The sequence below is a fragment of the Sminthopsis crassicaudata genome, chromosome 5 (assembly GCF_048593235.1).
Source record: "Sminthopsis crassicaudata isolate SCR6 chromosome 5, ASM4859323v1, whole genome shotgun sequence".
Lineage (NCBI taxonomy): Eukaryota > Metazoa > Chordata > Mammalia > Dasyuromorphia > Dasyuridae > Sminthopsis > Sminthopsis crassicaudata.
In genome coordinates, this window is record NC_133621.1 from 113,317,447 (window position 1) to 113,345,409 (window position 27,963).

Consider the following 27,963-nt stretch of genomic DNA (forward strand, 5'->3'; position numbering starts at 1 on the left):
GTCATCTGGTTTTCCTTATCCTTAGACAGTTATCCATGTCTCACCTGAACTGTTGGGTTAGATTAACTGATAGCACTCTTTTTGGTCTCACCACCCTCTAATCCTTCTTCCATGCAGCTGCCAAAGAACTCCTTGGTGACTCCTTATTGCTGCTATTTAGAATAAAATACACACTTAGCTTGGCATTTAATGCCACCTTCAGTCTAACTTTCACTGTCTTTTCCCTATTTCGATCATATTCCGCCCTTTAATTCACTTTGCCTTCAGCTCATCTTTGAATTTAATATGCTATCCCTAGCTTTATCATTTCACAGGTTGAACCTCATGCCTAAAGAGAGAGTGCATTCTCACTTCTACCTATTAAAATCACTCTTGATGCACTCCTCCCTCACCCTCTAGTTGTTAGTGCTCTGTCCCTCTTGGAATGACTTTCGTGTACTTATCTGTGTGCACCACATTGTGATCCATCAGTAGAATGAAAGCTTCTTGTGTCCCCAGTCTTTGTGGAAATAGATTTTGGGGGGGGGCGGAGGGGATCTGTGTGTCTGGGTATATGCACATAGTGACTATGGGTGTCTAGTACCTAGTGAGTCCAGATCAATGGCTTTGATCTCCAAGTAAGCCAGTTAATTTTGTTCTGATCTGCACTTTCTACCAGTGGGACAGAATGTGGTGTGATAACTGAAAATCCAGTGGTAGTGATGGATGAGTTATTTTTCTTGTTTGGACCTTTACTTTCATCCAAAGCTCCCAGTGAGGAAACCTTTACCAGTATGGCTCCCCACTGTTTTTAGATTTGTGGTCTTGGAGAGTTTCCTGGAGCATTGGGAGGTGGAAAAACTTGCCTGTTGCAGAGCTTGTAGTATCAAAGGCAAAACTTGGAAAGTCATCCAGACTCATGGCTTTTCCTCGATCTGGTACCCTGCACTACCTGTTGAGTTAGTGATAATATATAGGAAAGGCTGTATTTATCCTTGAGAGGACAAGAAGATTTGGTGGTGGTTGAATTTAAGTTAGGAGGCCTGTTATAGTTCGAGGGAGACTGTGGTGACTTCAGTCTTCTTAATACATTAGTACTATATCTGCATTTAAGCCAATATCCCTGTATTTTCCCCAGTATTCCTGTATTTCACCTGTAGTATTTGGATGTGCTTTTGATATTCTGAACTTTGCTACTTCAACTCAGCTGCTTCCTCATTCTAATACTTTCCTCAGTACTTGGGGCATCTTACCCTAGAACAGCCCTTCTCTAATGGTGAGCTTCTTCTGTTTTTATATTCTGTATTCTGTGGTGGGCCTCCATTTTGAGAACAGCCTAGACTGATTATCCTTTGGTCTCTCCCTTCTGAGTTTCTGATTCTTCAGCCTGCACCACCATGTCTCATGCATGGATCTTGAAAATCTCCAGACTTGAAGTATCTTCTCTCTTTTTGACTTCTCTCACAAGAGCAGAACTTTATTTCCTATATTCAACCCCTTTTTGCCCAAAAAAGATTTAAGCAACCCTAGTTGCTTAAATAAACAAATAATAAATAAATGTCATTAAAATAGGTATATAAATCAAACATTTACTGATGATAAATCATAATTTTCAACTTCTATATTTAGTTACTTGACCCTATATAGGGTCTCAAACCACAGTTTAAGAAGCTTTGCATTAGAGTGTAAACTACTTGTGAAACAAAGACAATCCTTTTGCTTGTGTTTTTATCTCTAGGGCTTAGTCCAGCTACTGGTGCATAATAAACACTTAAATACTTCTTGTTTTGCTCCCTCTTGTCTTTGTAAGGTACATTAATAGTAAGATCCAAGCTAGTACTCTTCTAATATTATTTTTCTAAAGGAAGGAAGTTTAGTTACATCTGCCATTGGAACTGAAGTTCTGAGGCAGAAACTAAAATTTTGGCCAAAACATTTATATAAAACAGATGAGAAAGCATTTATCCTTTCAACAAACTAATTTGATTCCAAATAATATTTTCTTTATTCCAAATGCAGGCTATTGTCATAACTTAATGTTTTTACGTACTTAGACCTGCAAATAGGATTCTTTGACTTAAACTTGCATTGCAAAACAATATTCTGGTCCATCTGCAAATCATAGGCCCATGTTATTTCTGTATTACTAGACTTGGTTTGTTTTTTTAGTATTTGGCCTGATTATTATAAAATGTTCTCTGCTTTTTTGGCTACTGTAACCCCTCCAATCAATTGAAACAAAAATTTAAAACTTAAAACTTGTTTGTGCTATCCCAGGTATCTGTGAACCCAGTCTCTGGAGTTACTCGGAGCTCACTGATTTATACCAGACCTTCCCCTGAGATTAGGCATGAAGATAGGCTGAAATATATAACTTGTTTTTGCCATGACTTAGCATGTTTTTGTTCACCTACTGTTGTTCCAATTTGCTAAAAACTTATGAGTCAAGTGATTTTTTTTCCACCATAAGTGAAAAAAGTATCAATTTAAACAAGCCTGTAATAGTTTTCCAATTTATAAAAAATTATGTTTTTGTCCTTTTACTTTTCCTCTATCCAACAGTTATTATCTGTTATACCTTACAAAGTTTTCACCCAAAAAATGAGAGATAAAGGTGGCTTTAAAGTCAGCTTTATCAATAAACAAATATCTGAATAAATAAATGTCAGGTTTTTTTCTTCCCCTTCTTTTTTTTTTTTCCCCCCTAGTGATTAAATCTGATCCAAAAAATACTTAATCAGAAAACTCTTAAGAAGTTCTGGATTTCAGTTGTATTGAAAAGACCATTATAAAATGCCTGGCAGGGAGGAAAATGTCACACCACAGAGATTTTAAGAAAGGTTACAGTTTTCATTCAGCTTGCCTACATAAAGTAATTTTAAAAAATCATTGCCTTAAAACATTATCTTCAAAACATCCTGATTGCATGTTGGGAAAACTCCCTTGTAGCAAACTTTTATAGTTAAAAAGATGACAGCATGCCAGGGGGAACATGTTCAGTCCTGAGAATGTTCCTTCTCTGAATTCCTGTTCTCTTCTTTTCTCTCTTCCCCCTCTCCAGAAGTTTCACTTCCAGAACAAAAAAAAAAAAAAAAACCAAAACCAAAATTCCATAGATATTGCTCATCAGTTGGTGAGAACAAATTAAAAGAAAAATATTTGTTTTGGACTTAATATAATGAAAGAAGATAACCTTAACCCACAAAGTATTTTTGGGAAGTGTTAACTTGTTCTTTATATCTCTTGTTTGGCTATCAGTTTTTTAACTATCTTGTTAGGATATCTAAAAATCTAAATGATTAGATAAGCATGTTTATTTATATTCCAGGCAGTTTTAATTTTGTTGGGTTGTATTCTTCTGAAAACCTTTAATAATAAAGATTTCTCATTCTGTCCCCTTAGATTAGATCTTTTATCAAGGTAGAGGGGGGACTACTTTAGTGTCCTTCAAGCCATTATGAAGGTTTGAGTATCCCAGCTATGAATGGGCAAAATGTGCATAGGAAAATGGTAGTCCAAAGGGGAATCTTAATTATCTTGTGCTTGCTCTGATGTGTCTGAAATGTGTATATTTGCATTGTAGAAAAACTAGCATTTACTTTCTAAATTACTTCAAAGCCATACTCAGAGAATGAATGATGAATGATTTCCTTATACCTTTAATTTTGCGGCTCTTGATGAAGGCTGGCTTCTCTGGATGCTCTCTCTAGTACTGGGTTCATTTTCACTCCTGTTTTCACTTTACGCTCTGCCCCCTTTCTCTTCTTCCTCCTCATTGGTTGTATTTGGGATGTTAGATTATGCCTTAGTTCCCATTGCTGCTCTGCACCATTGGAGTTTTTTTTTTCTTGGGAGTTGCTTTTATTCGTATCTCCCAGCTAACAAGATAACCAGTGGCTGTTGTCTGCCAACCACTGAGGAGACCTGCTCCTTTCTTTGCACACTGAATTCAGTTCCTGGCTAGCTCCTGTCAGTGCAACCTTCCTGGTGACTCTTTCCAGCAATTTCTAGTCCCTTTAAGTCTGTGGGGGCATTAGAATGTTCCTTTCTAACGCTAGGTTCTTGCTCTACTAACATTACTCAGTGACCTCTCCTTAAGAAATTCATTCCACTCATTCAGTTATTCTGGCAGCTGTTGAATGCTTCATCACCTCAGATCTTGCCATCATCCACAATTATTCCACTTGCATCTTCATAAACTCTTTCTTTATAGTCTTATTGCTGTTCCACTTCTATCTTTTACTATGCTTACATCAAACTCTCTTTGTGGTGCTCATTGTGACTATTCATCCCTCAGCTTCTCCTTTCCCAGACCATCATTATCTGTATCTCCTTCTTTTCCCCATTTTGTCCCTTTGATTAACTATTCAGCTCTACTGTGTTCTTCTCTACTCCCTTCTCCAGTTATTGTTGATATTTTTCGGTTTGCTCCCACTCTCTGCTGCCTTCATTCCTTCTCAAATGCTGGTGGATGAACCTAGAGAAAATCATGAGACCATGCTATGCACTACAAATTTGTTACATAATCTCTTCTGGGTCTTCATGGATGCAAAACTGCCCTATTATACCTCCATAATTAAATTCACTGTCCCAGTCACCATAGCAGCTCTTCTAGATCTTTTTATCTTTCCTCAAGCCTTCCATAACTACTCTTCCCTTTGCCCACTTGGCTGCATTTTTTTTCTCATTAGTATTTTATTTTTCAAAAAAAAAAAAAAAAAGTAAATATGGTTTTCACCATCAATTTTTGTAAGATTTTGTGTTCTAATTTTTCTCTCTCTCTTCCTTATCTTCCCCTTCTCCCCAAGACAGCAAGCAATTTAATAGGGTTAAACATGTGAAATTCTTTTAAACATATTTCCACATTTGTCATGTTGTACAAGAAAAATCAGGCCAAAAGGGAAAAAGCCACAAGAATAAAAAAGCAGAGAGGTAAAAAAAGGGTTAAAATATGTTTTGATCCAATTCTCCATAGTTCTGTCTCTAGGTGCAGATGGCTTTCCCAATACAAGTCTATTAAAGTTGCCTTAAATCACTGCATTGCAGAAAAGAACCAAGTCTATCACTGTTGATCATCACGTAATTTTGTTGTTACTATGTACAATGTTCTCCTGGTTCTGCTCACTTTACTCATCAGCTGAAAGACTTGTTTCATATTCCACTGGAAAAAAACCAAGTTTTTTCTCAAGATAATCTCCTTATTCCTTCTTCTAATCCCATCTCCCAGAAACCTTCTGTTGTTATTGCCTCCCTTATAGTCCCATCTCCCTTTGCTGAACACGTGATACCCTCTCTTTAGCAGATTGCCATCTCTGCCGACTCCTCTCCCCCCACCCCCCTTTACATATAATTTCCTTACTGCCTACAAGCAGCCTCGTGTTTTAGCTTATGCCCCAAACCCCTCACTTGGCCAGTCTGTCCGATTAGTTACCTCCTCACGCCTCTCTTTTGTGGCTGCACTTGAGAAGGCCATTGACATGGGCACTTCCTCAGGTCACTTTCCCACCTTGTCCTTCTACCGAACGTCAGCAGTCTTGTTTTGGTTGCCATATCTGATGGCCCCTTCTCCATCCTCGTACTCTCTGAAGCTTTGACACTGCTGTTCCCCTCAGGGATCCTCCATGCTCTCCTCTCCAGGTTACTCTTGTTCCTTTGTCATCTCCTTCCTTCACATTGTGACTCCTCCCGTGTCTGGGAGTGCTCCAGACAGTACTCTGTGCTGGGCTGTCTTCCTTTCTCCCTCTTCCCTGTTTCACTTGGTGGTCATCACCAGTTGATTTTCAGAGGTGCTGATGGTTTTAGATCTCTAACTATCTCCAATCTCTCTCCTGACTTTTGCACCATATTTCCTCCCCTCCTTTAGAGATTTGGAATCGGCTCTGCCCGCCATCTGCCGGGCTGCCTCTTCCCAGTGACCCAGGCCTTCCACTCTTGTCCTCTTGAACTGTGTCACTTTCTGTATCCAGTCTGTTTCTACATTCTTTGGGTTTTTATCTCCATGATAAATAATAAAATTTTTATCTCCATGATCTCCTATACACCCTTCTCTCCTGACACTGCAGCCAGCTTGGTGCAGGCCCTCATCATCTCTCACCTGGATTATTGTCATATCCTGCTTTTTGATTTCCCTTCCTCAAATCCCCTCAAATCCTGTTCCATCTTCTAATTGGCTATCAGAACAACCCTTCTAATCACGTACACCCCTGCCCTCCCCCTTTCCTCTTTCATTAAATTCTAGTGCATGCTTGTCTCTTTCAGGATCAAGTATAAAGATTAAGTATAAATTCCTCAATTTGGCTTTCAAAGCTCTTCAGAACCTGGACCCCTCCTTCCAGGCTTGTTATACCTTAACCTCCCCCTCCCACTTCCTGTTCCCCAGTATTCTGCTGGGTTGTGGCACCTGCAAAGACATTCTATCTTCCAACGCTGGGCATTTTCATGAAAACTCTCTTCCATGTTTGGAGTTCTCTGCTTCCTTTAGGTGCCAGCTAAATTTCCATCTTTTGTTGTTAGACGCTTTCCCTATTCTCCCTTAATGCCAGCCCCTAATTTCTGTAAACTCTAATCTCATTAAAAGCAGGGAACTGGCTTTTTCTTTCTTTAGGTTTCTAGTGCTTAACATTGTGTCTAGCACATAGTAGGTCCTTGAAAGTGCTTATTGATTTTTTAAAACATTTCCCAGGTCTATTAACTGAGAATATTTCAGTGAAAAGAAATGTTTAAAAAATTTCATCCATTACTTCAAGCAAAATTATCCAATACATCATGGCTTTTGTAAATGATTTACATTTTATGTCACCTAATTGCTAGTTAGACATTACTGTTTTCCACATACTCACTTAAAAGCAATTTGAGCCCCAGAGACAATATGTAATATGATGATTACAGATTTGAGCTTAGTACTTCTGAGTTTGAATCCTGTCTCAGGTGCTTCCTTTCTGGGCAGGTCATCTGCCTGTAAATCTGACTTAATAATATCTAGGCTATTTCACAGGATTGTTATGAGAATCACTTTGAAAAACATTTGTATAGTGCTATGTGAAAGAATATTGCTAGTTCATAACCTTACATAAAGTTGAGTGTTACCTGGCATAAATGGTTTTGGAGAATACTGCGCTTTATATTCTACCAAAATACAGTATGGTTTAGGGATTTGCCAAAACCTACTTTGGCCGAGAGGAAATGAATATAATAATAGTATTCCATTTCCAAGGTGCTTATAGTAGCTCAGATTGCTTCCATTTCTGTTAAAATATTAAGAAAGATACAAAACCTCGCTTGTGCTTTTGAGTTGAGCATATCATCTTCTGGTTTCTACAGCAAGAAAAAAATTATGCTGAGTCAGTGGCCTTGTTATCAAAGGTTAGTCCTTGATATTCAGCAAGAGACTCTTAATTCATTGCTCTACTTAGCATTACATGTTTAGATAATGTTTGTAAATTACTCAAAACATTTGATCTTAATTTTATATTGGGTATTTGAGTCAATCCATTTGAGAGATTTTCTGTTTATTGTGGAGATTTGATCATTCTTTTCTTCTCTCTCCTTTCCTTCTCTCTCTTTCCCCCAGTTGTTTATAGGTCATTTCAGTTGTTTGGTATTTTTTGTAACTGAGAAGAATATTGACAGATTTAATTTTTAAAACCAAATTGACAAAGTAATTTAGAGGGGGTCTCTAGGCTTAGAAGCAAAACACTGATGAAATAGAACAATTTTTAAATGTAGGCAGTCCTTCTAGAAACATCTGTTTCTTGCAAATATGACTTTGAAAAATCCAAGACTCCTGTGGGAAATGAGTTCCTAAAATGGTGACTTAAATTGCTAATATTTCATTTTCCTTGATTGATTCAAGCTGCTGTCCAAAAATTTTGGTTTAGCAATCCCATTGGTGAGGAGACTTTTTTTTCCTTTTTCTTTTTGGTTTAAGACAAATTTTTAAAAAAATATTTTTATGTAAAGTTTTGAGTTCCCAATGTTATCCCTCTCTCCAACTCTTTCCCCTTCCTTGAAACAACAGTAAGCAATCAGATAGGTTACACATTTGCAGTTATATAAGATATATTAATTATTTTAAACAAAAAGTCTTCAATTAAAAGAAAAATGAAAGAAAGTGATAAATAGCACGTTTCAGTCTATATTCAAACAATATCAGCTTTTTCTCTGGTGCTGGATAGTATGACTCACCATTAGTCCTTTGGGATAGGATAGGCATTCTTAACCTAGAGAATAGAAACAGATTTTTCAGGGGTCTTGAAACTTGAATAAGCAAAATAATATATTTTCACTAAACTGCAACTGAAATCTAGCATTTCCTTCAGTTATGAATGTAGGCAACAATACATTTTTTTACTTTTTAATAATTGCTTTTTATTTTCAAAATATATGCAAAGATAGTTACTAACATTCATCCTTGCTGCAAAACCTTGTGTTCCATATTTTTCTCCCTCCCGTCTCCCTACTCTGTACTTCCTTCCCATAGACAAGTAGTTCAATCTATGTTAAACATGTTTAATTCTTCAATACAGATTTATCATGCTGCATGAAAAAAATCGGACCAAAAAGGGAAAAAAGAATGAGAAAGGAAAAAAAAAAAACAACACAAGCAAACAACAAGAAGTTAAAATACTATGTTGTGATCCACACTCAGTCCCCACAAAGTTCTCTGGGTGTAGATAGCTTGTCTTCATCACAAAACCATTGGAATTGGACCACCTCATTGTTTAAAATAGCCATGTTCGTCAGAGTTGATAAACATCACATAATCTTGTTCCTATGTGCAGTGTTTTCTTGGTTCTAATCAATTCATTCAGCATCAATTCATGTAAATCTCTTCCAGCCTTTCTGAAATTATTATGACTTATTCAGCCATTCTCCAGCTGATGGGCATCCACTCAGTTTCCAATTCCTTGCCATTACACAAAGGGCTACTATAAAAGGACCCAGAATGTGGGTTCTTTTCTCTCCTTTATTATTTCCTTGAGATACAGGCCCTGTAATGGCACTACTGGATCAAAAGGTATGCACACAGTTTGATAGCTCTTTGAGCATAATTTCAAATTGCTCTCCAGAATGGCTGGATCCATTCACAGTTCCACCAACTGTGCATTAATGTCCCAATTTCCCCACATCCCCTTTAATATTAATTAATATCTTTTTCCTGTCATTTTAGCCAATCTGAGAGATGTGAAATGTTATCTCAGAATTGTTTTAATTTGCATTTCTCTGATTAATAATGACTTGGGGCATCTTTTCATATAGCTAGAAATAGTTTCAATTTCTTCATCTGAGAATTGGAGAATGTCTTGATTTCTTATAAATATAAATATCAATTCTCTATATATTTTAGAAATAAGGCCTTTATTGGAACCTTTGACTGTAAAAATGTTTTCCCAGTTTTATCGTTTGCCCTTCTAATCTTGTTTGCATTAGTTTTGTTTGTACAAAAGCTTTTCAATTTGATATAATAAAAGTTTTCTACTTTGTGATCAATAATGATCTCTAGTTCTTCTTTGGACATAAATTCATTCCTCTTCCACAGGTCTGAGAGGTAAACTATCCTATGCTAAGAGCAACCTCTTTCTAAGAAAGAAATCCATAGGTTTTACTGAGCTGCCAAAATCAGGGACCAATAGTCCAAAAAACTCTTAATCTAGTAGAAATAATTTAATTAAACTTTTTTTGTGACTACTGAACAGAGAATAGTATATTTGAATCACCAAACCATAACTAAATTAGTTGAATAAGGAATCTCATTGCTGATTTTTCTTAGACTTGAACTGTTTACAATATTGAAGTTAGAGGAACAATTGATATCATTTGTTGTTCTTCAATTGTCCCACTCTTCATGACCCTTTGGACTAGATTGTCCAGGGGATTTTCTTGGCAAAGATACTAGACTTGTTTACCATTTTCTTTTCCAGGAAATTAAGGTCAATAGAGTTTAAATGACTTAGCCAAGGTCACCCAGCCATATTTCTGAGTGTTCAGTATCTGAGATCAGATTTGAAATTGATCTTCCTAATTCCTAGAATGCCTGGTATTCCTTCAGTGAATTGGTGCGTTGCATAGCAAAATATGAGATGAGATCGCATAGGGAGACCTGTAAATGACTCCTAGCAATAGAGATTATGTATGAAAAAACACTTTGAGTGTCCTACTGCACTATCAAGAGCAGATAATAGTAGTAGTATACAGTCTTAGGTTAGTTTGTACTCTTGATGAAAGTATTTAAGGACTGGAATTCTTCTATTGTCTAAGACAATAAGTATAAGACCCTCTGGTCTTATACTGGTTAGCCAGCGTGAATTTATTAAACAGCACTATGCTAAGTTCTGGGGATACAAAGAAAATCCTTAAGCAAATGTAAATTCCAATGGTTGGGACAATGTATAATTAACTATGTATAGAAGAAATATAGGGTCAGTGGAAGTAATCTGAAATTAACCAGCTGAGGGAATAACTGGGGAAGGTGAGTTTTGAACTGAGTTTTCAAAGAAGCCTGATAAACCCAGAGTCTACAGATCTGGACAAAGATTAGCTTTGGGGGCAGACTTCATTCCCAAAGTAGGAAGAATATGGCTTGAGGTAACATGTTTGAGAAGCTGTCAGTAAGCCAGTGTAGTTTGACTATATTCTTTTTGGAGGGAATAGGGAAAAGTTGAAAGGGAACAGGTTATCTCAATTTTCCCTCTTTTTCTTATCTTTAAGGAGGGAAAAATAAAAAAAAGCTGCAAAGAGTTTTTTAAATCTAGTAAAAGGTTATAGAATTTTTTTTTTTTTTTAGGTTATAGAATTTTAATTCAATGAATATCTCTTGTCCTTGTTAGGTAGAATTATTTTCTTTTTTAGATAATCTTCATTGATTGTTTGATTGAAAATGTCATATGTGGTAGGAAATAATCTGAAAATTAGGATACTTTTTAAAAATGTACTGACCAATAAGTATTTATTTTACTATTGACAAGTCAGCTTTGATTTTTTTTTTTTTAAACTTTGGGGATAAAAAGTTATTTGGTTAATATAGTATCATGTATATAGAGTGAGAAACAAGTAGTGTAGTGGTTAGAGTGCCCAGTCAGAAAGACCTGGATTCAGTCATCCCTTTGATATCGAATGCCTCTATGATGGAGAGGTTAAGCTCCTCTAAGTTAAACAACACTCTTAATTTTAAGCTAAGAACTATTTCAGATTTTCATTGGCAGAAAGGGTTTTCTCAGTTTTTTAATACACATGACCTCACTGTCACTTTTCTTCCTTTCTCCCCCAAAAACAACAATAACCAAAAAACCACAGTAATAACAGAAAAGAAACAAAGTATAAAAATTAAAGGCTGCATTAGGGATGTCCAAATGGGTAGGTTTAAATATTGTTGAAAGTAGATGAGGATTTTAAACTTTTAAACATAGGATGAATCCAGTCAAAGTAAGAAAACACTACTATAATGTAACATCAGATTGGATATTAGATCTTGATTTGCCTAAAAATTGATGATAACCAAAGACAAACTAATTGAAAAATTATAACACTATTTTTAGTTTACTAAGAAATTTCTTTCATCAGAGTATTTATTGTGAACCATATTTCAGGGAGGACATCGACACAAGTTGCATATATGTCATGAGGATAGCAATCAGAATTCCAAATTCCAGAATGCCATACAAAGATTAGTTGATGGAACTAAGGATGTTTAGCTTGAAGATGAGAATCTTTATTAGGAAAGGAATGATGTGAAAATTATCTGGAAATCCTTGAAGAGCTATCCCATGGAAGAAGGACCAGATTTATTCTGCTTCTGACTCCTCCTTCCATGAACAATTGATGGAAGTTTCAGAGAAGCACATTTTGGCCTTTCAGAGTCTTACAACTTGGCTCCAGAATATCCTTTTCAGACTTTCCCCCTTTGTACTCTGTGTTCCTGTCAAACTTGTTTACTTGGTATTCCCTGAATACCAATACATTTTGACTTTCATGCTTGCAATGCACTCCTCTTTCTGATTCTTAGACCTCTCCCCCATGCTTCCTTTGTGACTGAACTAACTTACTGTACTCTGTGGAGTGTCTTTCTTGATCTCATTAGATGTTAGTGATTTCTCCCTTCTCAAATTATTATGTATTTCCTTCTCTGTATGAGTAATTTGTCTCCCTGAATAAAATGTAGATCCCTAAAGGCAGGAAGTATTGTTTAATCCTACTGCATACAGTACGCATTTAATAAGAGGTAGTTGGATTGAATGGAAGCAATTCTTTTAAAAATCAGTTTATCCTTAAGTATGTTTCAGGGGATAGTTTATTTCCCTCTTGGTGGAAGTCTTCAGGAGTCTGAAAGACCACTTGTTCTGAATATTTGTGTAAAAGTGGTGATGAGATGGAAAGACTCTGCTTAGGTATGAGTTGGATGAGATGGGCTTTGAGGAATTCAGATATTGTCCTTCTCTATCGTATACTTGTTAATCCAGAAGAATATAATGGAACTGATTGGTACCAAATTTAACTGTTTACAATTTGAGTATTTTTATATAGAAAAAAAAATTAACTTTTTTGAGCCATTTCTCAAGACCCTGTAGTTTTCTTCAAACATAAATTTATACAAATGAGCATAATAGAATTGAAGGCTATGTTTTAGTCCACTGAGTCATTGTCCTTGCTAAAGTTATCTGGCTGTTTTGAGGTTTGTGAAGTTTTTTAGTGCCAAACCCCCCATATATTTGGGTAACCTCCAATAAGGATCATGAGAAGGAGAAGTTAGTTAGTATTGAACACCAAATGTTTTAATACATTTAGAAATTAGTATTGAACACCAGATGTTTTAATAGACTTCTTAACAGTATGAAACTTTTAATATTTAGTATTATTTTCTTGAGCTATACCTTTTAAAAAAACAAAACAATAGCCTTGTTGAAAAGCATTTGTATATAGAAAACAGTTCTCCCTTCAAACATATTGGCTTGCAAAATTGTATAATATGTTTCTATAGAGTTATCTTAATAACTTAGTAATAACAAACCTTTAGTATTAAAAAATTTTTTGGGGGTCTATTATCACATTTATTTAGAAGTGTTGAAACTATTTGAGAGAACTCATTTTGAAATCTGCAAACTGTTCTTTGGATATTTTTTGCTACTAATTAACATTTCTTTTTACAGGATTCATGAATAAAATTTTCCATCCCAACATTGATGAAGCGTAAGTAAAATTTCAAATAGTTTAAAATTTTAGTAGGAAGTACTTCTAAGTTAGAGATCTTTGTTTTATTTTTAACAAAAAAAAAAAAAAAACCAAAATAACCAAACAAAAAATGATACACAAAAATTTCAGAATCTGCAAACATTTGTATTTGTAAATTGTGAACGTTTGATGCCCTAGAGGAAGTTGGTTGTTAAGACCACTATGTAACTTATATTTTCTTATATTTATTTACTTTTCCTAAATAAATTTTTTTTGAGTTTCAAATTTCTTCTCTTTTACCTCCCTCCTCCCCCAATTCATTGAGAAAGAACGCAATATAATGTCAATGATATATGTAAAATCATGTAAAACATATTTTCATGTTAGCCCTATCACCAAAAAAAAATTTACATTTTTCCTTCTTGTACTCAGTTCATCAGCTCTCTCTTTGGGGATTGAAATCGCTTTTTTTCATCATGAGTCCTTTGGGACTGTCTTGGATCATTGTGTTGACTAAGAGTAGCCAAGTCTTTCACAGTTGATCATCGTTCAATTGTACTTTTTTTTTTTTTTTAAACAATCCTGTTAATGAAAATAAATGTAACTATAAATGTTTATAGTTGAGTCTCACTTTTACTGTCATTGAAGCAAATATAGATGTACATTTTCTTTTATTGTTATGGAGAGACCTTAAAATTCAGTACTATTGCTCTGTTGTTTACATCCTTTTTGAGTGTATCTAATAAGCATCTCAACATTGTTTTTTCTTCCATAAATATTTATCATAAATACTGACAAAATTATTTTATAAAATGATCAATTAAAATAATAACCAAAATATGTTTCATTTTATAATGAGAAATAGAATGCACCAAGAGACTAAATTTCTTAAAATGTCACTCTTTCTGTCTTTTTCAGATCAGGAACTGTGTGTCTAGATGTAATTAATCAAACTTGGACAGCTCTGTATGGTGAGTTTTTTAGTGGCATATTTTCTGAATGTGTGATCATATATTTCTTAAAGAATGTTAATTTGGTCCTCTCATTTTATTTTTTTAAAGTTTTTGTTGGGAATTGTATTCCCATTTTATGTACTTGGTTCGAAAATATATTCATTAAAGATTATCTGCCCTATACCAAAGTATAAGTTTTAACTAATAATGTGACAAAAAATATCTTAGTGTAAGCCCTGTATATGTAGGGAGATAAACACATGAATTGTGTGAATTTCTGTATACATTTTTAGTCCTACTTCATCTTCTTTTAAATCTGGAAAATTCCATTAGGGAAACATGTTTTTGAAAGCAAGTTATGTCTCTAGGATAAAAATTGTCTATTTCATGGTGTACTCACCAGCCTTGTCTGGTTTCCCTTTAGGATACAGTGATAGAGAAGATAATTTAGCCTGGGTCACCAATTTAGCAAACATTTATCAAATATCTACTTTAGGATAGGTGCCAGAAATATAAAGACAAAAGCCAAATTCCCTCTTCCATCAAGGAACATTTTTTAAAAATTAATTTTATAATTATAACATTTTTTTTTTGACAGTACATATGCATAGTTAATTTTTTTACATTATCCCTTGTACTCCCTTCTGTTCCGAATTTTTCCCCTCCTTCCCTCCACCCCCTCCCCTAGATGGCAGGCATTCCCATACATATTAAATATGTTATAGTATATCTTAGGTACAATATATATGTGCAGATGTTGTTGTTGTTGTTGTTGCAAAAGAAGAATTGGATTCGGAAGGTAAAAATAATCTGGGGAGAAAAACAAAATATGCTAACAGTTCACACTCATTTCCCAGTGTCCCTTCTCTGGGTGTAGCTGATTCTGTCCATCATTGATCAATTGGAATTGGATTAGCTCTTCTCTTTGAATATATCCACTTCCATCAGAATACATCCTCATATAGTATCATTGTTGAAGTGTATAATGATCTCCTGGTCCTGCTCATTTTATTCAGCATCAGTTGATGTAAGTCTCTCCAAGCCTCTCTGGATTCATCCTGTTGATCATTTCTTACAGAACAATAATATTCCATAGCCTTCATATACCATGATTTACCCAACCATTCTCCAGTTGATGGACATCCATTCATTTTCCCGTTTCTAGCCACTACGAAAAGGGCTGCCACAAACATTTTGGCACATACAGGTCCCTTTCCCTTCTTTAGTATTTCCTTGGGATGTAAGCCCAGTAGTAGTACTGCTGGATCAAAGGGTATGCACATTTTGATAACTTTTTGGGCATAATTCCAGATTGCTCAAGGAACATTTTTATTTTACAGATTATATTGCTAAGTTTTCATCTCTCCTAAATAAACACATATTTATTCAGTGCCTATGTACAAGATTATTTTTAACTGTTGGAAAAATAGAAGGGGAAAGGAGACATGGATTTTATTTTTATTTATGTGATTCTTTTTATTGTATTTTTTAAATTAAAATTTCAATAGTATTTCATTTTTTTCCAATTATATATATATCATTTAGCCTTTGTAAGATTTTGATTTTCAAATTTTTTTCCTTCTGTCCCCAAGACTGCAAGCAATCTGATGAAGATTTTACATGTACAGTCATTTTAAATATATTTTCATATTAATCATGTTGTGGGAAAAAAAAAATCAAAACAATGAAAGAGAAAAAAGCAAACCAAGAAAAAGGTGAAAATAGTGTGCATCATTCTACATTTGGTCTCCATAGTCCTCTCTTTAGATGTGGATGGCATTTTCTATTTCCAAAATTGTCTTGGATCACTAGATTGATGTGAAGACCTAAGTCCATCATAGTTAGTCATTATATAATCTTTCTTTTGCTGTGTCATGTTCTCTTGGTTCATTTCACTCAGCATCAGTTCATGTAAATCTTTCCAGGTCTTTCTGAAATCATCCTGCGGATTGTTTCTTACAGAACAATAATATTCCATAACATTCATATACTATAACTTATTCAGCCATTCTCCAACTGATGGCATCCAACTCAGTTTTCCCTGTTAGTACAAAAAGAGCTGCTACAAACATTTTTGCACATGTGGGTCCTTTCCCCTCTTTTATGATCTTTCTTGGGAACAGATCCAGTAGTGACACTGCTGGACCAAAGGATATGCACAGTTTTATATCCTTTGGGCATAGTTCATAGAAGAGAGCCCCCAAAGCAACCACATAACTTATCTAAAAATATAGGGGTAACATGATTATAGAGTTAAGAGAAATTCATTGTTATCCTGAAGTAGAAAGGATTCTTTTTGAAAAAGACTCTCTGTTTTTTACATTAAAGTGTCCTTATCTTTATCCAGGAACAGTAGCCATTGCCTAAATCTGCTGTCCTAGTTTTCAGAGCGAAGTATAGATTGAGAGTCAAAGAGGGAGTGCTGATTAGATAGAGTACTTTGTTTGGTCTTGGGTTCTTCCTAGGCTTGCCATTCAAGAACTGATCATTTCTTAACCTTGCTTACAATAAAAAATCTTAGGGAGAAGTTATGGCTTATGGGGGAAAGAAGGAACAACACAGCAAAGAACACATGTTCTTAAGCTGATTAAACAGTTTTCTAAAGATGCAAAGTTTTGATCTTATATTGCAAACTCCCTGGATTATTTAATATGATGGTTTTTTTAAATTGCATTTGTAGAATATTTAGATTAGATACTACAAGTTAATTTTTATTCATATAAAATAGACACTTCCTTAGATTTTTTTATTTAACTTTCATCAGAAAAATTTGTTTGCTAATCCAAGTCATCCCAACCCAGATTTTAATTATTTTTTTTATTAATTTTAGAATTATAACATTTTTTGACAGTACATATGCATAGGTAATTTTTTACAACATTATCCCTTGTACTCCATTCTGTTCCGAATTTTTCCCTCCTTCCCTTCATCCCCTCCCCTAGATGGCAGGCATTCCCATACATATTAAATGTTATAGTATATCCTACCAACCCAGATTTTAAAGAAAAAAAATGGTTGAAGTGATGAAGATGGTAGCATGTTTTTTTGTTTTTTGTTTTTTTCTCCCAGAGTAAACAAAATATAAATTAAAGCATTATGGAGTTGACCTGAGTTAACAATGTTTAATTGTGTAAGGATCTTTCAATACAAGATTATGGGCTACATAGAGTAATGAGAAGGTATTTTGAAGATTGGAAAAAATTTTTTAAATTGTCTGTTCAAACTGAAAGAGTTTCTCATAATAGAGAAATAATGGAGGGTAAAAAGCAAGGAGGCATGGTGTGGGTGTGGGGGAGTAACAATTAGAAGTGATTTGCCCAAGGTCCTATAGCTATGAATGTTAAGTTTGAACTCCAGGGAAGGTGCTCCATCCATTGCGCCATCTAGCTGCCAAGGTATGGTATGTTAAAAGTTATTATTTCTGTATCACTAAAAAGAATTAAGTTAGATAACTGGGAGGAAGAAGATCCTTCCCAGCTTTAATGTATGATTCTATGTAGTTTTTCTTCATTTTTTATTTTAAAAATTTATAAGATGAAAAGCCACCAACAAAGACAGTTATTAAACTATTAAATTAAAAAAAAAATACAAAAAAAAATGACCCTTAGATTTTACCAAAGTGAAATCAAATGGATTAATAGACAACAATACTTTGATGCTTAGAGAGCTTTCAGTTTATCAATATGATTATTTTCTTCCCATGGTGCAGATTTAGTGATTTGTATTTATTTTCTTATTCTGTGTGACTTTTCTCCATACCTTACCCACTTTCTGAGGGCTTTGCAAACTCTTCCCCAGATATCTATATAATTTCAAAATCTGTAATGAAAAAGATTGTCATAAATATTTCATTTTCGTTTTGTCCATTTCTTGTAGCAGATTTTATTCTGAGAGCTTTAGAAGATAGATAATTTGACATTAATAACATAGATAAAAAATTGACTATAAACTTAAATACTCAACTAGAAAATGAAAAAAATTGTTAAAGTTCTTACATTTCTGTACAAATTAATTTTTCTTTAAATTTTGAGGGAGATGGTCATAAAATGTATGTAGATTTTCCCCCAAGATACATCAATATCTGAAGCTGCCTTTTTAATCTATCTACTTCTCCAGTGAATTTTTACATGAATATTTTCTATGATCAGTTTTTAGGGGAAAGAATCCAGATTCCAAAATCCTTGTAATTTTAAGGATTTTTTTTTTGGGGGGGGAGATTTAAAACCTAGCAATCTAGTAAAATCACATGATTTTAGCTATTGTAAATTTGCCTAGGTACTCTACCTTTAATTACCTTTCCTCTTTAGAATAATAATCAAGATCTAATTTTTATTGAAACTGTTAAAGATTAAACTTTTCTTCCATTATTCTTCAGAGTTCCATAAACTACTTCAGTCAGTGTACCTTAATGCTTCTGTGAAATGACTTAAAATTTTTCAAATCTAATTTCACTTTTTTTCTGTGAATTAAAAGCGTTATCTCGGGTCCATTGTTACACAGCTTAAGGGAAGCATGTTAAGCAGTCATTCATATAGTGGCCAAAATAATTTGTTTCAAAATACTTCGGGTTTTTTTTTGTTGTTGTTGTTGTTGTTTTTGTTTTTTGGAGCTTGTGTGTTTACAGCATTTCTGTCTGTTTATGCCAAGTAGAAGTATATGGTTTTTTTGGTCTTCATGAATGGTTTATTGGTTCACAATTACTATTTGATTAGAATTGAGAAATCATGTCACAAACATTATATTGTCTTTGAAACAGATTTCATAACAAGTCTCTTAGTGTTTTATTTCCAGGGCTTGATATTCAAGAAATGTTGACTATGGTAGACTGTTGGATTTGGTAATAATCTCCGATGATACTTCATTCCATGACCAACTTTCAATGTACACCATATCTAAAAACTAGGAGATCTTCAGATGGTGTTGATATATAACCCAAAAAATTAATCAGCCACACACAGCCTAATATTCTTTGGGATTGAGAAATTATTTGGAATTCAGTAGTGATATACATTTCATGATAATCTGCAATCAACACACACACACTCTTTTTGTGTTCTCTATTACGAAGCCAGTGCTTCAGAATCAGTAATTAATTTATTGCTTATTTTGAAATCTTGACAAAAGGTAGTTTCCATTTTGGCTCCTGGGTAGTTCCAAAATAAACTGCTAGAAGTTGGAGCTTTGGGCCTGATGTCAGGGAAAGTTGAATTTATATGTGGCCTCTTATAGTTAACTAGCTGTGTGACCCTGGGCAAGTCACTTAACTCTGTTTCCTCATATATAAAATGATCTGAAGAAGAAAAATAACAAATTTCTACCAAAAAGGAAAAAAAAAAAAAAAAGAAAGACACACCTGAAAAACAACTGAGTAACAACAGAGTTCCAAGATGTCTCACAACTTAATTTATGGACTTACACTCCAGTTTGTTTCCTTTTCTAGAATCTAGCATTTATCATGAAGTGAATGATTGTCTCCCGTGTTGATAGGCACTTACTCTTGGATTCAGTATGGAATTTATTTTTAAAATATTTTTTAAATAAATATTTTGTAAACTATAGGACACTCTGAGTTATTGCTCAGTGATTTCTTGATGCTAAATTTAAATGGGAGCTGCAAAAAGTACTAGAATGCCTAGTTGCCTATTAACTGCCCTTATTTAATAGGTTAATAACAAATTTTGTAGTTATGATGATGCTTTTGTTTGCATTCCCTCAGGTAAGAAGGGTCATTCCAGATTTAAACAAGACTTCAGAAGAAGAAATAAAAACAAGAATTTTGATTTAAATGACAACATTCTTCTTTTTTGGAACCCATATTCTGAAGATCTTCAGTCATGTTAAGGAAGGACCACATAAATTTTGATGAGAAAGAATTTATTTCCTTCAAAGTTTAGTTTGAGCAATTCCATTAATTCTTCAATTTTTTGCCGTTGTTAAATACACAGGGTGTTTACACACACACACACACACACACACACACACACACACTATGATTTTGGGGGGTTTGATGAACTTATTTGATAAATAGGTCAACATTTTTACAATGATCTCTCTTAAATGACCAAATTATATGGTCCTGGTTTGCTACTCTAAAAATATATTTGTGGGGCAATTAGGTGGCACAGTGGATAAGAATACTGACCTTGGAGTTGAGAGGACCTGAGTTCAAATCTGTCTGTAGGAACTTAACACTAGCTGTGTGTTAATCACTTAACTTCATTATCTCAAGACAATGTACTTGCTGATGTCACAATGTTTTAGTGGCCCATGGTTTTGGTAATTTCCCTTTCCTACACCACAGAATTGTCTGCATTTCAATGATTGTTTTGGAGTAGATGTACCCAAATTTGCCAGATTTTTCATTGATTGCTTCATATTGCTTCAGTGTTTCATCAAGTTAACCATCCAAGTGCTTTGATCTAGAATGTAGTTTGACTATTTCTTGGCTTACACTTCTATTCTCAAGGAGTTCTTCCTATTTTAAAAAATCTGGTTATTCTGATTTTTCATTTGGCAAGCCTTACCACGTAAAGCCTTGTGCTGTATGTGGGAAATGGTTTCAATAAGATATATTTTAAAAGATTTAAAAGGAGAAAAAATAACACAAGAAAGAAAAGCAAGCAAACAAAAAACAACAACAAAAACCATTACTTTGATCCACATTTGGTTTCCATAGTTATCTCTTAGGATGCAGATGGTACTTTCTCAGTTTTATTGAAATTGCTTTGAATCATCTAATTGTTGAAAAGAGCCAAGTCTATCACAGTTGATCGCATAATCACATAATCTTCTTGTTTCTGTGTACAATGTTTTTTGCTCTGTTCATTTCACTTAGCATCAGTTTATGTAAGTCTTTACAGGTTTTTCCAAAATTACCTTGCTTATCATTTCTTATAGACCAGTAATATTCCATTACATTCATAAACTATAACTTATTCAGCCATTCCCCAAATGATGGACATCCACTTGTTTTAAAGTTCCTTGCCATTACATAAAGAGCTGCTACAAACATTTTTGCACATGTGGGTCCTTTTCCTTCTTTTATGATCTTTTTGGGATACAGATCCAGTACACAGTGCTAGATCAAAGGGTATGCACACAGTTTGATAGCCCTTTGAGCATAATTTCAAATTGCTCTCCAGAATGACTGGATCCGTTCACAGTTCCACCAACTGTGCATTAATGTCCCAATTTCCCCACATCCCCTTTAATATTAATTAATATCTTTTTCCTGTCATTTTAGCCAATCTGAGAGATGTGAAATGTTATCTCAGAATTGTCTTAATTTGCATTTCTCTAATCAATGGTAATTTAGAGCATTTTTTCATTTGACTAGAAATGTCTTTAATTTCATCCTGAAAATTATCTTTTCATATTCTTTGACTTTTATTAATTGGGGAATGACTTGTTTTCTTATAAATTTGAGTCATTCCTCTATATATTTTTGAAATGAGGCCTTTATCAGAAACACTGATTATAAAATTTTCTCCCAGATTTCTGCTTCCCTTCTAGTCTTGGCTATATTGGTTTTATTTGTGCAAAACCTTTTTAATTTAATCAAAATTACACATTTTGTGTTTTGTAATGTTCTCTAGTTTTTCTTCTAAAGTGGTTTAAAAAAAAAAAAAAGCACTATGTCAGGTGGAAGGTCATTCCTGTCTCATAGAGAGGGATATTAAGCTTCTTGAAGGAGATAATATTTGAGTTAGACTTTAAAGGATGTATAGCAATTCAATAGGAAAGAAGTATTGGATGGAAAAGAACATTCTAGGCAAAGCAAAGGCAAAAAGGTGGAAGATTTCAAGGTATGTTCAGGGATAAAACATAGTCCAATTTGGATAGAATGTATAGAGTTCATGACAGAGAGATAAAGAAATAAGCTGAAAAATGGATTGTGAAAAGTTTTAAGTGCCAAAGTTTAACTTTTGCTCAATGGGTAATAGACAATAACTGAAATTTTCTAATCAGAAAAGTAACATGACAACCAGAGCTTTGTAGGAAAAAAAAAAAAGTTATTCTAGCAAAAGTATATGAAGGATAAAGTACAGACAGGAAGACTGTTTTTGAAGAGGTTTCAATAATTCAGTCATACTGAGGCTCTGTACTAGGATGACAGTAGAGAAAAAGGTTATGAAGTTGGAATTGTCAGGACTTGGTTACCGATTACATATGATAGAGTTGGAAGAGTAAATGATATTCCCATGGTTTTGTTCACCAGTGACTTTGTAATAACCAATTCCATTTACCTTTGTTCAGTCCTTCATACCATAGATTTCTATAGTTAAGATTCTTTTGCCATCTGGCCCTACCAAATATATTTCCTTCCCTTGAATTCAGAAATACCCCATTTTCCTGAACAGAGGTAATTATAATTAGGTGATTACAAAGTCATTGATGACCAACTTGAGTTCAGCAGTGGGCTTGGGTGCTATATTCCAAGAATTTAAGGAGAGGGGTTTTTAGGAAGTTGGTAAACATCTCTTCTGTGAACACTTCCATGTCCCAGACACTGCTGAATACTGAGTATACAGAAAGAAGCATAAGGCAGGCTCTGATCTCAAAGAGGTCACAATCTAATGAGGAGTTAGTTATTTACAAGTTGTACATTTATTTGCCTATGTGTAGTCAAGCTACATTTTGAAATGATCACCAGGGGCTGGGCACTAGAATTAAGGGAGACTGGGAAAGTTTTCCTGTTGAATGTGGGATTTTACCTGAGACTTGAAGACAGGAGTAAAAGAAAGAAAATATTTCATATTTGGGGGAACTAGTGAAGATGTTTGGAGTCAGGATAATGACTTATCTTATTTGAGGGGCAACAAGGAGGGAAGGGGGTATATGGTAGAGTTATCATGAAGGCAAAATTGACAGGACTTGGCAATAGAGATTAGATATGAGAAGAGTGAGGGATGGAGGGTGTGAGGGGGAGCCTAGGTTGTGAGTGTAGGTGACTGAGGGGTATTCTCTCAGCAGTTATCGTGAAATAAGAGAAAAGAAAATCTGTTTGGGGACATGTTAAATCGAAGCTTCTCTATTACATCGGGTCATTCCATTTAAGGTGTCGAAGAGACAGTTGGAGATTTGACACTAGAAGTCAACAGAGATTTGGGCTGGGTGAGTAGATTTGAGAATTGTCATCATAGAGATAATAGTTGAAATCCATGGAAGCTTATGAGATCACTGGATATATAATACAGAAGGAAAAGAGAAGCCCGAGACAGAACCTTATAGGGCCATACTTTACTGGGCATTATGTGGATGAGATACAGCAAAAGAGACGGAGAATAAATGGGCAGAGAGATAGGTGAGAAGTAGGGAGAAAGTATCTTGAAAAGTAGTGAGAAGAGAATATAAAGGAGTTGAGGGTGATAAAGTGTCAAAAACTCCAAAGAGAACAAAAGGATAAAGAAAAAACCACTAGATTTTGCAATTAAATCATTAATGACTTTAAAGAGGGAAACTTTACTTTGAATGGTGAGTTGAGAAGTTGGAAATGAAATAGAGGCATCAATTTTACAATCTTGTCAAAGAATTTAGTCACAGAAGGGAGAGAGAGGATATGGATAAAGTAAGGGATTTTTGAGGATGGGAGCAATATTGATATGTTTGTAGGTAGTAGTGAAGTTTCTTATTTAAGAGGTAGATGATGCTTTTCTGCATGAGAACCATATCAACAGTGGCAGGGATTAGCACACTAACATTTTGCAAATTAAACGGCAGTAGAGTAAGTTCTTTTGATATCCAGTATCCATTTATTTTACAATACAAGATCTACAAGGCAGCCAATTTTAGATTGTATAGCTGCAGAGACAGTATGTTCCATCTTAAAGCTTGGTTCAATTCTGCTGCTCAGAAAATTACTTCTAGTCTCAAACCATTTCTTTTTCATGTCTACCTATCTCAATCGTACAGTACATTTTGTATTCCAGTGGAAATTTTCAGGACCTTTTGTTTACCAAGACTTCACATAAATGTTTCTTTCAGTTATGTAGTGTTAAATGTCCACTTTATTACTTGTGTCTAACTACTTTTTCCCTCCATTTCCCTTTTCTCTACTTAGTGCTCATAAATATCTATATTCCATAGATGAATAGAAAATAAGTTTTTAAAAACTTGTTAATTTTGGTAGAAAACAAAAATTTGAAGATTTGTACATGCTGTTACAGCCTTAGAAAGTTGACTATGTGATTTTACAGAGTAGATAAATATAAATGTATTGGGTGAATGAATGAATTATAATGTTATGACTAAGTCGTATTACTGACTTGTTCTACACAATTCATTACACAGATTTATGATGTAAACTACATTTATTTTTGTGATGTTGATTTTACTAAACAATTAGATAAGAATTTTGCCATTTCCTATTATACAAAACATGATAATTGGACAGGGGTAATATAAGTAAATGAAATTATCGGCTAAAATGAGGTATTACTTTCCTTTTTCTCTGTCATTGCCAATAGGCACAGAAGTAGTCACAAGCTCACAAAAAAGATATGTAAAACAATAACAAATGCCTAAATAATAGTGACTTACATACTTAGTGTCCATAAAACATCTATTCTCCAACCCTTATACCAATCAGTTGTTTAAATCTTGCTACTTAAAAACAAAAGTAAAAGTTACTCTCCAAGATTAATTGACTATTCATTTGTTTTTATAAAAATTTCAGGCTTTGAATAGGATTGAATGCTAAAGTTAGGCCAAAACAAACTGTGGCTATTATCACCTATGGAACTAATTCTGTCCTGAAATATTGCTCTGACAGAGCGTGTTATCTTATAGTCATTTAAAAACAATAAGTTATGCCTTTGCTATTAGGAGGACTTTGGGTAGGTAAAGTAGAACTTTGTGGTTTTTTAGGGGCTCTAGGCAGACCAACCTACTTAAAAAAAAAAAAAAATCTCTCTTCATAGTCACAGACCTCAGACTTATAGAGACAAAAGGGATTTAGGACATTACCTAATTAACTTCTCCTCACTTTAGATTATTAAATTGAAACCCAGTGAGGTTAATTGTCCAGGTGACAAAGCAAGTATCTATCACATGTGTATTCTGCTTAGCCACTCACTGTATGAAGTGCTGAGTACATGATGATATTGGGAATGGGAAAGGCAGAAGAAAAAAAAGCATATTCCAAATGAGAAGCAGTACTAGGAAGAGAAACAGAAAACATGGTGTTATCAGAGAGGAGGTTATATATTTGGGAATTAGTCTGGCACCAATAGAATAGAAACATTATAATGACCTTGAATATTAGGCCACAGAAGTTAACATTTGATTGCAAATTAATGGCTGTTTCAATACTTCTTCAGGCACCTATAGTTTGATTACTATGAGTTTTTACCAACCATGGATAGCTTCCATCACCCTCATTCTCCTCCCCCTCCATTCACCGCATGGAGATGAGCTTTATGAGTTGCTATATTCTAAAAAACAAAAGTCACCTGTTGGACAAGCTTCTAATGATAATCCTTTCTGAACTTAGGCAGGTATGTAGATAGCAGATGTTCAGTCTGTCTCTGGGACTGTTTTTCCATGCCCTTGTCAGCTGGGTAGCATCTGCCCAGAGTTTATAAATTTGAAAGAATCCAGAGTCATCTGCACATACTCAGGAGACATCTAAGTGGGACTTTAATAGAAAATAAATAGATGCAGAAGATTAATCTGTTATTAGCTTATAGATTAAAATGGTGAGGAGGAAGGATGCTAGATTGATGAATGTGTGTGTGTGTGTGTGTGTGTGTGTGTGTGTGTGTGTGTGTGTGTGTGTGTGTGTGTGTATGTGTGTTTGACCAAAGTATGAGGTACCTATATTTGAGTCTTAACTAGAGCAAAGTCCATGGAAGTAGAGGGGGAAGGATGATTGTAAGAAAGGAAAAAGAAGGTGGTATACAAAATGACTGAGGTTTTATACCTGGGTGACCTAGGAATAATGATCCTATTAATAGAAATATGGAGTAGGAAAAGGGAAATTGGGGAGAGATTATTTGGGTTTTAGAAATAAAGAATTAACTGGGCAGAAATTTGAAGTACTGGTCTAGATTTGGTAATTCATTATATCCTTTGAATGTATAAGATTTCTGGAGTTAAAGAAATATTAAGATGAGATTTAAAATACAAATACCCCTAGGAAAATTGAATTAAATTCATGCTGAGGTGTAAGTGACTCATACCAACGTTCTGAGAAAAGGTTTAAGTAGAGAGGACAAAATATTTAAAAGTTATTGAGTATTATAGGAGAATAGTATTAAGGATGCTTGGGATACAAAATGGAAAGAGAAGACTGCAGAATTGAGAAGCATTTCAATGATACTCTCTACTGGGAGCCATTTCGGTCTACCACTAGAGTGACAGAATTATTTTCTGGGCAGAAATAGTTATTTGATATAAATCTCTTTTAGAAAGGTGGGGTGGGGTGGTGGGATAGTGGGCATCACTATGGTAGCTGAGATTCCTTCAGTCAAGACTTCAGATTGCTGTAACAGTTGGGGAAGTGCAAAGATTCAACAGGCCAGTTTGATCTTTGCGCTTCCACATCATTTTCATGTGAAGATACCAGTATGCTTTATAGACAGATATCCATTTTAACTGAAGGGAAATTGATATCTGAAAATGGAACAAATATGGCCACTTGTTATAAAAGGGACACCTGACTGATTTTTCTATATATTAGCCTTTTTTAAAAAATGAGTTACTCTTAGTGGAGCTGGTAGATTTTTTAAAAGACTCATTCCAATTAACTTATTTTTTAAGAACATGTAGAACATGGTAGTTGTGACTTTTTTTTTATTAGCTACTTTCTCCTCCTGAAAATAAGATTGTATTATTATTATTATTATTTGTAGTTGCAGTAGTAGTAGTAATTTTTTAATATAGCCCTTTGGTATAGTTTGAAAAGTACTTTACAGTAATTTTTATTACTGTAAAGGATAGCATATTATATTTCTCCTTTTACAGATGAGGAACTTGAGATGCAGAGAGGAAGAGACTTGCCCACAGTCACACATCAAGTCTTGGAAGACCTGGGATTAGCTTTGTGGGGTTTTTGAGTATGTGCATCCCAAAGAGCCAGGTTGTTTCGAACCACTTCCCCTTTGCTTAGATATTTCTCATCTTTGTTATCACTTCCCACCCCCAAAGATTCCTGGTGCTTTACCTGCTATTTCTTCACTGGAGATAATTCAGTGTAAATTCTCTCACCACTGATTCTTGTTACAAAGCCACCTTAAAAACACCGAAACAAACCAACTCCCCTCTTATCCCTCCCCTACCCCCACACCAACCATCACCTTCATCAGTTCTTGCCTGCATTCACTTTAATAATCTTTTACCTAGATCCTGTCAACACTACAAATTAGGGACAGGTGATGGCCTGGGAAAATATTAGAAGATGAAAGGGTTAAAGGTAGGGATTCAGAATCTGTACCAGTCCGTAGAAGGGAGAGAGTAGCTGCATGTTGCCAGCTCACATTCACGTGGTGATTTAAAGGCTGCCAGGCACCTCTGCAGAACAGCATGTAGAAGTTAAAGGCTTTGTGGATATCCCTTTTTACAAAGGAGGGAAACCATGGTACACACTGTCAATTGTCCAGAGGTTACAGGGTGGTTTGATGTCAGAACTCTTCTAACTGACTCTTTTTATCCAACTCCAACACATAGCCACACTGCTTTTCTAGTGTGGGCAGCTGGGTGGTGCGGTGCCTAGAGCCCTGGGCCTGGAGTCAGGAAGGACCCAGTTTCAATCCAGTTTCAGACACTTATTGGCTGTGTGACCGTGGGCAAATGGTGTAATTCTGTTTGCCTTGGTTTCCTTGACTGTAAAATGGGAATAATAATAGCACCTACCTCCCAGGGTTGTTGT

The 27,963-nt window shown here is 34.8% G+C and overlaps 1 protein-coding gene across 1 annotated transcript in view; it reads left to right on the forward strand.

Moving 5' to 3' along the window:
• UBE2H (ubiquitin conjugating enzyme E2 H) overlaps positions 1-27,963 on the forward strand; it is a 130,483-nt gene that overhangs the window by 89,264 nt on the left and 13,256 nt on the right. Inside the window, exons 4-5 of the mRNA XM_074267944.1 lie at positions 13,122-13,161; positions 14,062-14,114. Of these exons, the coding sequence (XP_074124045.1) occupies positions 13,122-13,161; positions 14,062-14,114 (93 nt within the window). The remainder of the gene's footprint in view (positions 1-13,121; positions 13,162-14,061; positions 14,115-27,963) is intronic.